This window comes from Pantherophis guttatus, chromosome 1, assembly GCF_059756535.1.
Source record: "Pantherophis guttatus breed Tessera chromosome 1, ASM5975653v1, whole genome shotgun sequence".
In the NCBI taxonomy this organism is placed as follows: Eukaryota; Metazoa; Chordata; class Lepidosauria; order Squamata; family Colubridae; genus Pantherophis; species Pantherophis guttatus.
In genome coordinates, this window is record NC_142063.1 from 14,591,771 (window position 1) to 14,604,691 (window position 12,921).

A 12,921-nucleotide genomic window follows, 5' to 3' on the forward strand; every position below is an offset into this window, starting at 1 on the left:
GAAGGTGCTGCCAAAAAACTGTTCTTAGATTAAAGTGGCTAATTTCCCCCCAATCCTCTGATTTGGTCTTCAGTGCTTTTAACACACTGGAAATCAAAAAAAAATAAACCAAGTTCCCCAGAATCTGCAGATAGAGTGGAAGATGAAGTGAAAAAAAACAGGGATTAGAATTCCCAGAATTCCCCAGCTAGGGTGGGCATCAGCTAGGAATTCTGGGAGATGTAGTCTCTCAACACACTGTAGAACAGGGGTCACCAACCTTTCGGACCTCAGGGACCACTAAATTCATAATTTTAAATCCCGCGGACCACTACTATGATCTGCCTAATGACTGGCTGGGTGGGTGTGGCTAGGTGGTCATGTGACTGGGTGGGCATGGTCAACTCAATGTCACTCACATCGAGGGGCACCTCGCGGCCTCTACTTGCCCCTCCCCTCCCAGCCACTCCTTGCCTGCCCGCCCGAGATCCTTAGGGCCCCAACAGGAAGCATTTGTAGGAACTAAGCAGCCACCACGAGAAAGAGTTGGCAAAACAGCTCAGTTCAAATTGGATCTGACCGAGAAGGAGGCTCAGCAGAAGCACCTCACTGAGGACTAGGAGCATAGGCTTTCCAAGTAGAGGGAAGACCTGCGGGAGTGCAAGGCCAGGTACCGGTGCCTGGAGGCTCAGAGGGCTGAGATGGTCAGCCGGTTCCAGGCCATGATGCAGTCCCATTGGAACGAGGCCCTCTGGCACTTTGCCACCAGTGGCGCTTCCCTCCAGTCTTCGCCCAAAGCCCCACACCAGGAGGCTGAAGCAGACCCCAAGTCTGAATTTCTGCCCCCCTCCGACCTGCACAAAAAGACCCCGAAGGGAGAGACTCTCTGCAGCAACACAAACGTTCATTGCATCTATCTGGCCCAGGGGCCGTAGTTTGAGGACCCCTGATTTAGTGCAATATTAAAAAACTGCAAATAATTTTTCTGCAGACCACCAATATTTTTTCACGGACCACCAGTTGGTGACCGCTGCTGTAGAAGAAGGAAGTTGGGAAGTGCTTGGTTAAGAAATTTGCTGAGGTTTAAAATTATTGACTTGGGGGCTGGGACTGGGATTTCTCCCCACCAAACACTTCGTGGTTTAGTGCAGGTCTTAAAACCTAGTCTATGTAGGCTTAATAACATCAAAAGCAGAATCAGAAATGGTTGGATGGAAGACCATCGTGGAATTGTTGGCTAGACTGGGAAATTTAAAAACAAAATCGAAAACAAAATCTGGGAATCCACTTCTATACCACAGCCAAGGAAATGGCATAATCTAAGGCAGTGTATCTCAATCTTGGCAAGTCTGTAAAGATTCTCAGTCATCCAGGTCATGGTTGTCCCAAAGGAGCTTTTTCAGGAAGCAGCTGGACTTTCTTGTCATCCAAGAAGCTTCTTCTCATCCAAGAAGCTTCTTCAGCTCTGATCTCCCCACTATCCTATCAGAGCTGAAGAAGCTTCTTGGATGAGAAGCGAAACGTCTTCAACAGAAAAAAACCCAAAAAAGTCCAATTGCCTCCTGAAAAAGCACTTTTGGGTCAATCTTGGCAACTTTAAGAAGTGTGAACTTCAACTCCCAGAATTCCCCAGTCACCAAGGCTGGCTGAGGAATTCTGGAAGATGACCCATAGATCTTAAATTTGCTAAGGTGGAGAAACACTGGTCTAGGAAGTCACCAGGAATTAAATGCACCTTTAAGGAGGTGAGATTGGTCCCAACCTTATTGTCACCCATCCCAGTGGGATGAAGGGTTTCAAGCGGGGAATCACCCTGGATTAAACATAAAAGAGCTAGATCTGAGCAGGGGTGGGCTTCAAAAATTTTAGCAAGGGGTTCTCTGCCTGTTTGCTGGGTGGGTGTGGCCATGGTGGGCGTGGCCTAGTCAGCCTCCTGCACCAGGGTGGGGGGGGGCATTTTTGCCCTCCCCGGGCTCCGGAGGCTTTCCTTGAGCCACCAGGAGGGCAAAAATGGCCTCCCCAGGCTCCGGAGGCCCTCTGGAGGCCGGAAACGGGTCCATTTCCAGACTTTTTGAACTTTCGATAGGCCCATTTTTCGCCCTCCCCGAGCCTCCATGTGCGCCCTGCACTTACATCCAAAACAGGCCACATGGGGACTCCAGGGAGAGGGGAGGGAGCCAGGAATGGGTTTTGGGGGTTCTCCAAACTGCACAGAATCTTAGCTAGAGGTTCTTCGCGAACCCCCAGCAGTTTACTCCTGGCTCAGAGCCCCTTTCAATACCTTAGAACAGGGGTCCCCAACCCCTAGTTTGCAGCCCAGTGCTGGGCCGCAGCCCTTTTAGAACTGGTCTGTGGAAGTGGTACATGTGCATGGACACGCGTGCAAAGCTGCATTTGTGAAAGCAGCATTCACAAGCATAAAGCCATCCTCTTTCCATTCCCCACCCCCCACCCCATCCCGCTGCCACCACCGAGTCGGAAAATTGGAGATTGCTGCCTTAGAGCCTTATCTGGTTGTTTCCAGGCAAAGTTGCCGGTCTGTGGAGATTCTTGTGTAACAGGCGGAGAACAATAAAGTTGCTAATTTCGTCTGGTTGTTTGCACCTGATGTCTATTGATTTTCTGGAAGAGCTTGAAAACTGGGTTTTTCATTGGCCCCGGGGTTCCCATGGAAATACAGGTAGTCCTCGACTTACATCCGCAATTCAGCCCAAAATTTCTGTTCTTAAGTGAGACATTTGTTAAGTGAGTTTTGGTCCCATTTTGCCACCTTTCTTGCCCCAGTTGTTAAGTGAATCACTGCAGTGGATAAGTTAGTATTTATTTATTTTATTTATTTTATTTCCAATTTATATACCGCCCTTCTCCCTGAGGACTCAGGGCGGTGTACAGCCAGAATTAAGAACATGAAATACAAATATTAAAAAAACAATTAAAATATATATAAATTTGGCCCAAAAATTAAAAATCACAAACCAATTAAAACATTTAAAAATTTCTTCTTAAGCCAGCCCGGCTTGCTGGAAAGTAACCCGGTTGTTAAGTGAATCTGGCTTCCCCCACTGACTTTGCTTGTCAGAAGGTCGCAAAAAGTGATCACATGACCCTGGGACACTACAACCGTCACAAATATGGCAAATGTCTGAATTTTGATCACATGATCATGGAGATGTTGCAAAGGTCATAACTGTGAAAAATGGTCATAAATCACTTTTCAACGCCATTGCAACTTTTTTTTTTTTTTTAGATTAAAGGTTTTTATTGAAATGATGAAACTACCATCATGCTGGCGTGATGCAAGTTCTGTTCCTTTTAGCCACGCATGTGATTATCTATGTTGGAAAGGACAGAATTATTGCAATGACATAATTCAGGGTTAGGGTTATGTCAGTTCCGTTGTAACTTTGAACTGTCACTAAACAAACTGTTGTAAATGGAGGGCTACCTTTGTAGATAGTCCCCGACTTATGACCGTAATGGAGCCTGCCCATCAGGGTTGTAAGCCGCAACTTTTTTGCAGTGGTCATTAAGCAAATACCACCGTCATTCAGCGAATTAATGGTTCGCTATGAGCCAGTTTTGCCAAACAAGGTAAATGTCTGTTTGCAGCAAAATCATTGTAAAACGTGGTTATTTGACTACCGGGGGATGGGGGAGCAGCTGTTATAATTTAGGAATTGGGTTGTAAGTACTCCCAGGGAACTCGGTTATAACTCTGTAGAGTTGCTAAGCCTTGTCATAAGTCGAGGACCAACTGTATGGACCCTGTGAGAGGGCTGTATTGATGGTGAGATTCTGAGTGAATGCACTCTCCTGTTCTTTGTTTGCTTCTTGGTTTTCTATTTATAGTTTTTAATTGTTTTAATGGCTTTGATTGTTTTTGGTTTGTGTTATTTTAAATGTGTGTGCTGCCCAGAGGCACACCGGTGAAATAGGCAGCTATATAAATCCATAATGAAGATTTGGGGTTTCTTTACAGATTTGATTTACACCGTGCTTTCAATCCCAATCAATGAAAGCACCCAGCTAGCCAGTCCTAGCTAATCTCAAAAAAACAGAGCTGAGTCAGATCTAATCAGTTGGTGGGCAAAACAGCAGAATAAAGCGGTAAAATTCACGTTGAGCAAAAATCCCCCGTGCATGCAAGAGCCAAGCGGCTTTTACCTGTTGCCAAGAAAACTCAAGTTTATCTCTGCTAAATTACCAAGACCCAGCCGCCTTTGAATTGAGCGACTCTTTCAAACAATGAAAAAATACACGTATAGGTATATTCATGCAAGAGACATCTGGCGTGGCATGAGAAGTGTGGGGAAGAGGTGCTTCTGAAATTTGGAATTCTAATTTACCTGATCCTATTTCTGAAGCAGAAGAGATGGGTTGTAATTTCAACAACCGTAGCAATAGCACTTAAAGCTTATATTTCTGGTTTTATAACTGTCTGGTTTGGTCCAGCAACCGAACAGGACAGGTGCAGACTTCAACGGATAGCTGAAAAAAACAATTGCAGCCAGCCTGCCTTCCACTGAGAAAGTGTATGTTGCATGGGTCAGAAGGAGAGCTGAGTAAATATTTACAAAGTACAAACCTCTCACATTCTGGACATCAACTGTTTCAACTCCTCCGCTTGGGATGCCGCTACAGGACATTGCTTGCCAAAAAAACTAGACCCAGGGACAGTTTTTTCCCTTGTGTCATCAATCTGCTGAACACCTAATTCCCACAGGGGTGGGCTGCTGGGGGTTTACAGCAGTGGTGGGTTCCTCCCGGTTCGGTCCGGTTAGGCCGAGCCGGTAGCGGTGACAATATGACATCACCGAACCGGTTCTTCCCCCCGCCCTCCCACCCACGTTATTCTTACCTTTTATTTGGTCCCACCCCCAATCTATTGCTGCCTCCTGAGTCCCAGCTGATGATTAGAGGGAAAAAAACTGTTTAAACTCTTGCCGCGGGGCTTCAAAGGGCCGTCCTACAGCTGATCAGTGTTAAAAGCAAACAAATGAGTCGGGTTGTAAGTGCGAGGACTGGTCGTAAGTGCGAGGACCTTCCAGAAATGACTCTGACCAGCTAGCCACGCCCACCTAGTCACATGACCTCCAAGCCACACCCACAAAATAAGCCACGGCCACAGAATCGGTAGTAAAAAAAATTAGAACCCACCCCTGGTTCACAGGCGTTCGGGAGAACCTCTAGCTAAGATTCTGTGCAGTTCAGAGAAGCCCCAAATCCCACTCCTGGCTGGCCCCACCCACCCTTCCCCTCCCAGGAGACCCCACGCGGCCCATTTTGGATGCAGATAAGTGCAGGGTGTGCGTGGAGGCTCAGGGAGGGCGAAAAGCAGGCCTACTAGAAGTTTGGGAAGGGCCTCCGGAGCCTGGGGAGGCCGTTTTCGCCCTCCCAGAGGCACAAGAAAAGCCTCCGGAGCCTGGGGAGGGCAAAAACACTGCCCCCCCTCGCTGTGGTGCAGGTGGCCGATTAGGCCACGCCCACCATGGCCACTCCCACCCAGAAACCAGACAGAGAACCTCTTGCTAAAATTTTTGAAGCCCACCCCTGCGCAGTACTCTCCTAAGTCTAAGTATATTTACCCATATGATATGGCTGTAATTTTATTATTGTCCTTCTCATCTTCTCTACTACCTCCTTTTATTGGTATCATTATTGTGATTATTATTACTCTATTGTTTTGCATGTACCCGGAAGAGCTTCCGTACCGGAGACAAATAGCTTGTGTGTCTTATCACACTTGGCCAAATAAAGTACAGGTAGCCACAACCACAACTGAGCCCAAAATTTCTGTTGCTAAGTGAAACATTTGTTAAGTGAATTTTGCCCCATTTTACGACCTTTCTTACCACAGTTGTTAAGTGAATCGCTGCAGTTGTTAAGTTAGTAGCAACAACAATAGCACTTAGACTTATATACCGCTTCATAGTGCTTTACAGCCCTCTCTAAGCGGTTTACAGAGTCAGCATATTGCCATTTACTAACCAGTACTAACCATTTCTGACTCTGCTTTTGATGTTATTAAGTGAAGCCTAGATAGACTAGGTTTTAATATGGTTTTAACCTTGAAGTGTCTGGTGGAGAGAAATCCCAGTCCTGGCCCCCAGTTAATAGTTTTAGGGTTCGTGACCCTAAACCTGTTCCTCAGCAACAATCTGCGTCCTCATTTTACGGACCTCAGAAGGAAGGCTGAGTCAACCTTGAGCCGGTCAGGATCGAACTGCTGGCAGTGAGCAGAACTTGCCTGCAATACTTCATTCTCACCACTGTGCCACTACAATCCGTCCTCCCTCCCTCCCTTGCACTTAAACTTATATACCACTTCACAATGCTTTATAGCCCCTCTCTAAGCAGTTTTCAGAGTCAGCCTATTGCCCCCAACAATCTGGGTCCTCATTTTACGGACCTCAGAAGGATGGAAGGCTGAGTCAACCTTGAGCCGGTCAGGATCGAACTGCTGGCAGTGAGCAGAGCTTGCTTGCAATACTGCATTCTCACCACTGTGCCACCACACCGTTTTGCAACCTTCTGACAAGCAAAATCGGCGGGGAAGCCAGATTCGCTTAACAACCGTGTTGCTAATTTAACAACTGCAGTGATTCCCTGAACAACTGTGGCAAGAAAGATTGTAAAATGGGGCAAAACTCACCTAACAACTGTCTCGCTTAGCAACCGAAATTTGGGGCTCGGTTGTGGTCGTAAGTCGAGGACTACCAATGAGGAAATTTTTTCAAACGAATCCAATTGCACCATTTTCTATTGAAGTGGAATACAGGGGGGAGAAAAAACCCCACTAACACGAAGCAGAAATGACTTCTGACTGCTTCATGTACAGTATTCTACTGGGACATGCATTAAAGGAAACTTTGCTCCACAAATATAAAAGATATTTGGGGGCCTCTGAGAGTTTTTTCCATCAGGTCATCCTGAATATCCCATCTGGGATATGTCATGTCTATGTAGATATAAATTTACCAGGTTTATTTCTCTGGGAACTGCTGTACTTGACAGAGGTTAGAGCCCTATAGTAGTACTGCCTTTGGTCTTGAAAGCCGCCTAACCGTTTAAAGCTCTTGAGCGTTTCAATTTTAATTAGAAGAGTTTTACCAAAGGAAGCCAGAGGGGGAAAAAATCCTTCAGTGGGGAAAGAGGAGGGGGATTTCATCCTTCTGTACTGCAAGATGCTTGGATCTAGCAAACACCACTTAGGTACACAATTAATATGGCTTTCTGTGCCCCGAAGCTGTGCAGCGGCTTGGATTTAATCTCCAAAAAGTGCTTTAAAATTGCCCAAATCTGACTCGGCCTCTGCATATAAAACCCAAAGTAATTGGTTTTCCAGGCGAAACCTCAGAGTCCCCTTAGCAAGATTTATTAAAAAGAAATTGGATTCTAAGAATTCCAGATCAACAAGTAATATACACAAAGTCCTTGACATACCACCGTTCTCTTAGTGACGGTTTGAAGCTACGCCACTGAAAAAAGTGACTTATAACTGCTTTTCACACTTATAGCCGTTGCAGCATCCCTGGGGTGATAGCTGCAGTGATTCACTTAACAACGGTGGCAAGAAAGGTCATAAAAATGGGGGCAAAACTCACTTAACTGCCTTGCTTAGGAATGGAAATTTTGGGCTCTATTGTGGTAAGTCGAGGATTACCTGTATCAAAAAGTACATTGGGACGAGTAAAAAAATAAAATAGGCAGTATTCTGATTTCACTGTGATGGCTGCTGCCATCTTGCTTTTTTTGACTCTATCGTGTCAACAGCTCCTGTACCAGGAGATTAGAAAGGGATTAGTGATCATTTCTTTTACCATCATTTTCTACCTATCCTTTTGCTTTGGGATGGGAAGGGACTGGTGAGGCGATTAGCTAGGCCGCGTGGTGAGCGTCGAGCAGCCGGAAGGGGCGAGCGACTGTCGAGCGGCCGGAAGTGGCAAGCGAGCAGCGACCAGGCAGGGGGCGTGGCCAGCCAGAAGTCGCTACCAGTCTGGCGACCAAGACCAAATTGCCACTACCGGTTCGCCTGATGGACAAGTGGCTGTCCAGTCTCTGCTTAAAAACTTCCAATGTTGGAGCATTCACAACTTCTGGAGGCAAGTTGTTCCATTGATTAATTGTTCTGTCAGGAAATTTCTCCTTGGTTCTCAGTTGCTTCTCCTCTTGATTAGTTTCCATTCATTGCTTCTTGTCCTACCCTCAGGTGCTTTGGAGAAAATCTTGACTCCCTCTTCTTTGTGGCAGCCCTTCAAATATTGAAATACTGCTATCTTGTCACCCCAAGTCCTTCTTTTCATTAAACTGGACATACCCAGTTCCTGCAACTGTTCTTCATATGTTTTAGCCTCCAGTCCCCTAATCATCTTTGTTGCTCTTCTCTGCACTCTTTCCAGAGTCTTTGAAGTGTCCCCTTTCCTTGGTGCCTTCAGCTCATGCCGATTTTGCTTAAGGGTTGATCCAGGCTGAGGGAGACACCTTTTCTTCTGATTGAAGGATGGTTAGAAGCAGTGGTGAAATTCAAAAATTTTCCCTACTGGTTCTGTGGGTGTGGCTTGGTAGGCATGGCTGGATGGGTGGGGTCATGTGACTGGGTGGGCATAGCCAACTTTTTTTTTTTTTTTACTTTTTTTAGCATTTTTTAACTACTGGTTTGGGTGAATAGGTAGTAAAAATCCTTTAAAAAGTAAAAAAAAAAAGGCTCCGACTATCAGCTGTGAAAATCAGCTGTGCTGCGTGATCCTCGGAACCTTTTTAAAAACTTTTTTAAAGCATTTTTAAATTACCGGTTTGGGTGAACCGGCTCGAACCGGTAGCATTTCACCCCTGGTTAGAAAGTCCAACATAGCACCAGGAAGGACTCAAAAAAGCCAAACCAAAAACAATCTGAGATTGTGTGCACCAAAACCAGATACTAAAAATGCACAATTATGCACAATCTATGATTTCCTTTATTTTAGGTTATTATTAATCAGTCATAATATTTTTTGTGTGTACTTGTGTGTGATTCCAGTCTCAGTTTTGGGAACAATACTACTGATCCTTGTCTGTTCTAGGGGGGCCACCTCTGTGGTTTACAGCTGCGAAGAGAAAGGATCTCAGGTCCAGTATGCTGCCAAAATATTGAAGAAAACGGTAAGTGTAAATCTCTTTACTTTCATCACGCACATTTTAGCTAGCGTTCTATCCTGCCTTAATTTGTAATAAGGCAGTGTAAAAGGTGCTCCCGTTTCCTATTTTCCCCATAATCTCTATCATATGAGATGGATTGACTCAACATCCCCCAGCCACTTTCATGCCAGTGGCGGGACTTGAACTCACTGTTTCCTGATAATTGGCCAAAGTCATCTACCAGACTTTCATTCCTAAGGCGGGACTAGAACTCACTGTTTCATGATGATTTATTTTTTTTAATTTGATTTATATGCCGCCCTTCTCCGGAGACTCAGGGCAGCTTACAATGCGTTAAGCAATAGCCTTCATACTTTTGTATATTTATACAAAGTCAGTTTATTGCCCCCATAATCTGGGTCCTCATTTTACCTACCTTAGAAAGGATGGAAGGCTGAGTCAACCTTGAGCCTGGTGAGATTTGAACTTGCAGTAATTGCAGGCAGCAGATGTAAGTGGATGTTAATTAGTCTGCTGAGCCACCAGAGCTCCTTTAGTAGGTGGCTAAAGTCACCTACCCGGCTTTCATGCCTAAAGTGGGACTAGAACTCCCAGTCTCCTGACTTCTAGCTTGTGCCTTAACAACTACTAGACCAAACTACCCCCTAGTGCTTTTCTGTGTTCCTTACAAAATAGCCTAAGGGAGAATATGAAAACAGAGGAACATAGATGATTTTCTGCAGTGAGGGACAACCGATCTCTCAAGAAATTAGCATAGCATTGTAAAAACAGTGGAAACCACTCCAGATTAATTTAGAATACTTTACTCTGCATGGCAATACATGTAGTCCTCAACTTATGACCACAACTGGGATCAGAAATCCAGTTGTAAGGCATTGCAGTCATAAGTTGAGGCAATTACGTGACCAGATCCGTCTTTTTTTTGCCTTTTTTCACAGTGGTCGTTAAATGAACCAATATTTACTGATAAAAGAGAATATTTGTAGCTCGGGATTGAAATGAGGGGTCCTTGGTTCGTTTTTTGCCAGAAACCAGCAAAAATGTCACAAATTGTTGACAAGCGGCTGAGGGATATTGCAACCAGTTGCCAAGTGCCCAAAATGTAGCCTCATTATTTCAGAGTGTTTGTGTGTGTGACATTTTACAATGGTCAGAAGTGCTTTGCAGGCCCCTAAAGCTCCCATTCCAAGACCATCCTAATTCATTCCGAATGGTTGTAAAATAACCAGTCACAAGTTAAGGACTACCTCAGCAACATCTGCAGGTAAAAAGGATCAAAGCGCCACCCCTTTTGTGTAGCCCAGAACAGGCAAAACAGTGGATGTGATGTCATAATCCAAGCCCCGCCCCTTTTATGGGCTAGGTTTGGACTGCAATGGAGTATCCACCATCTTGTCTATCATGATTCCCCATCCATGGGACCCTGATTCCTCCCCCAGTATTTTCCAATAAAAGGTTCTCCTCTGGCTGCCTGAATCGTTTTTAAAGCAGAGATACTAGTTCAGGGTTTCTCAGCCTTGGCAGTTTTCATATATGTGGACTTCAACTCCCAGAATTCCCCAGGCAGCTAACTGGAGAATTCTGGGAATTGAAGTCTTCACGTCTGTCAAAGTTAAGAAACACTGTACTAAAGATTGGATTTCTATTACTGTATTCTCATAGATAAGCCCATCAGCAGATAAACTGAACTACAAAATCATTACCAAAATCACCACCGAATTTAATTTTCACTTACCTTAGATTCTCTGACAGCAACAGAATTGTTCACCTTCTCCGCTCTGGTAATAACTTTTTGCTTGAAAATTGCATCATACGCAAACGCAATTTCCAGGCAATTACCTATCTCCCAGAAATGCGTTCAGCGAGAGCTGGGAAACTGTAAACATTTACATCATCCTTAAAGCCTATGATTTTTTTTTAAAAAAAAGCCCTAAGCCCTAGTGTGTTGATACGTCAAAATCAATTTTTAAAGTACATATATACATACAGTAGTGGCCAAAATTGTGGAAACCTTTTGGGAAAAGTGTATTTTTGAGGTCTGATGGCTAACACCACCACTTCTTTTTGGAGTAGTACCATAAAATTATATCAATGGAAAGATAATTTAATCAATAATGTAATGCAATGACTTTTATGAAGGATTTGCTATTAGAATAGCAGTTACAGTATAAAGAAGAAAAGTGAAACACATAGAAAAAAACGAGATATACAAAAATGATCACCATGTTAGTTAATATTTGGGTAACCTTTAGCATGAATTACGGCCTTACAACTTCTTCCCATGGACTGAACCAAGTCTTTCAGTTCTGCAGCTGTTATAATGTAAAACCAAGATTGAATGATTGCTTCTATTAACTGGGTTTTATTGCTGGGTCGCTTCTGACTAACAAATTTCTTTAGTTGGCTCCATCGATTTTCAATTGGGTTAAGGTCTGGGCTATTCCCAGGTCATTCCAGCAGTAGAATATAATTATCTTGAAACCCCCCCCCCCAAAAAAAGTGGTGTTATTAGCCATCAAACGTCAAAAATACACTTTTCCCAAAAGGTTTCCACAATTTTGGCCATTACCGTACATACATATATTTTATACATATATATATTACACTCCAGTTGCAACATTCTGGGTGCTTTACAAAATATAATGATGGAAATGCACAACAAAATAAATAAGTTGAACCACCCAAACAGTAGTACAGATAGTCCTCAATTTACAACAGTTCATTTAGCGGCCAAAATTACAACAGCACCCAAAAAAGTGACTGATCACCGTTTTTCATATTTATGACAGTTGCACTGTCCTGGGGTCATGTGATCATCTTTTGTAACCTTCTGACAAGCAAAGTCAATGGGGAATCTGATTCACTTAACAACTGTGGCAAGAAAGTCATAAAATGGGGCAAAATTCGCTTAACAAACATCTCCCTTAGCAACAGAAATTTTGGGGTCAATTGTGGTTGTAAATTGGGGACTATCTGTAATGCTCTTCAGAAGTTTATCTCAATGAAATGGTTTTGACAATCTTGTAGTAATCTTCAATGGCAGCCCCGCAAAGGGTGCATTGTAGTAGTCAAGAAACATCTAGAGCAAAGCAAGAGTCATTATTGCTAGATCTTCTAGATCCAGGAAGGACTAGCCATGGTGCACCAATGCTCTCTACCTAATGATCAAGCAAAAGCTATGAACCTAGGAGACGCCCGCCTAGGACACAGAACTGCTCCTTTTAGGAGACTGCAGGTGGTCCCTGACATATGACCACTATTAGGATGATAATTTCCATTACTTAACAAGGTGATTGTTAAGTGAGTCGCACCTGATTTTATGACCTTTTTGCCACTGCCCTTAAGCACATCACTGCAGTTAAGTGAATGACATGGTCATTAAGCAAATCTGCCTTCCCTCATTGACTCTGCTTGTTGGAAGCAGCTGGGAAGATTTCAAATGGCGATCATGTGATCCCAGAATACTGCAACCATCATAAATACGTGCTGATTGTCAAACACCTGGATTTTAATCACATTATCATGGGAATGTCATAAGTGTGAGGCCTGTTCATAAGACTCTTTTTTTCAATGCCGTTATAGCTTCAAACGATCATTAAACGAATGTTGTAAGTCAGGGGTGTCAAACTCGATTTCATTGAGGGTTGCATCAGGGTTGTGTTTGACCCCAGAGGGCTGCGAGTATGTGGCCACAGGTGGGCATGGTATGACATCACTTGTGTCAGGGGTACCACTTTCCTGAGACCCTCCCTCACATTATAACCTTCCTTCCTTCCTTCCTTCCTTCCTTCCTTCCTTCCTTCCTTC

At 44.1% G+C, this 12,921-nt stretch overlaps 1 protein-coding gene across 1 annotated transcript in view; it reads left to right on the forward strand.

The window, feature by feature from the left end:
- LOC117668620 (calcium/calmodulin-dependent protein kinase type IV-like) overlaps positions 1 to 12,921 on the forward strand; it is a 69,135-nt gene that overhangs the window by 6,399 nt on the left and 49,815 nt on the right. Inside the window, exon 2 of the mRNA XM_087893676.1 lies at positions 9,039 to 9,117. Within this exon, the coding sequence (XP_087749802.1) occupies positions 9,039 to 9,117 (79 nt within the window). The remainder of the gene's footprint in view (positions 1 to 9,038; positions 9,118 to 12,921) is intronic.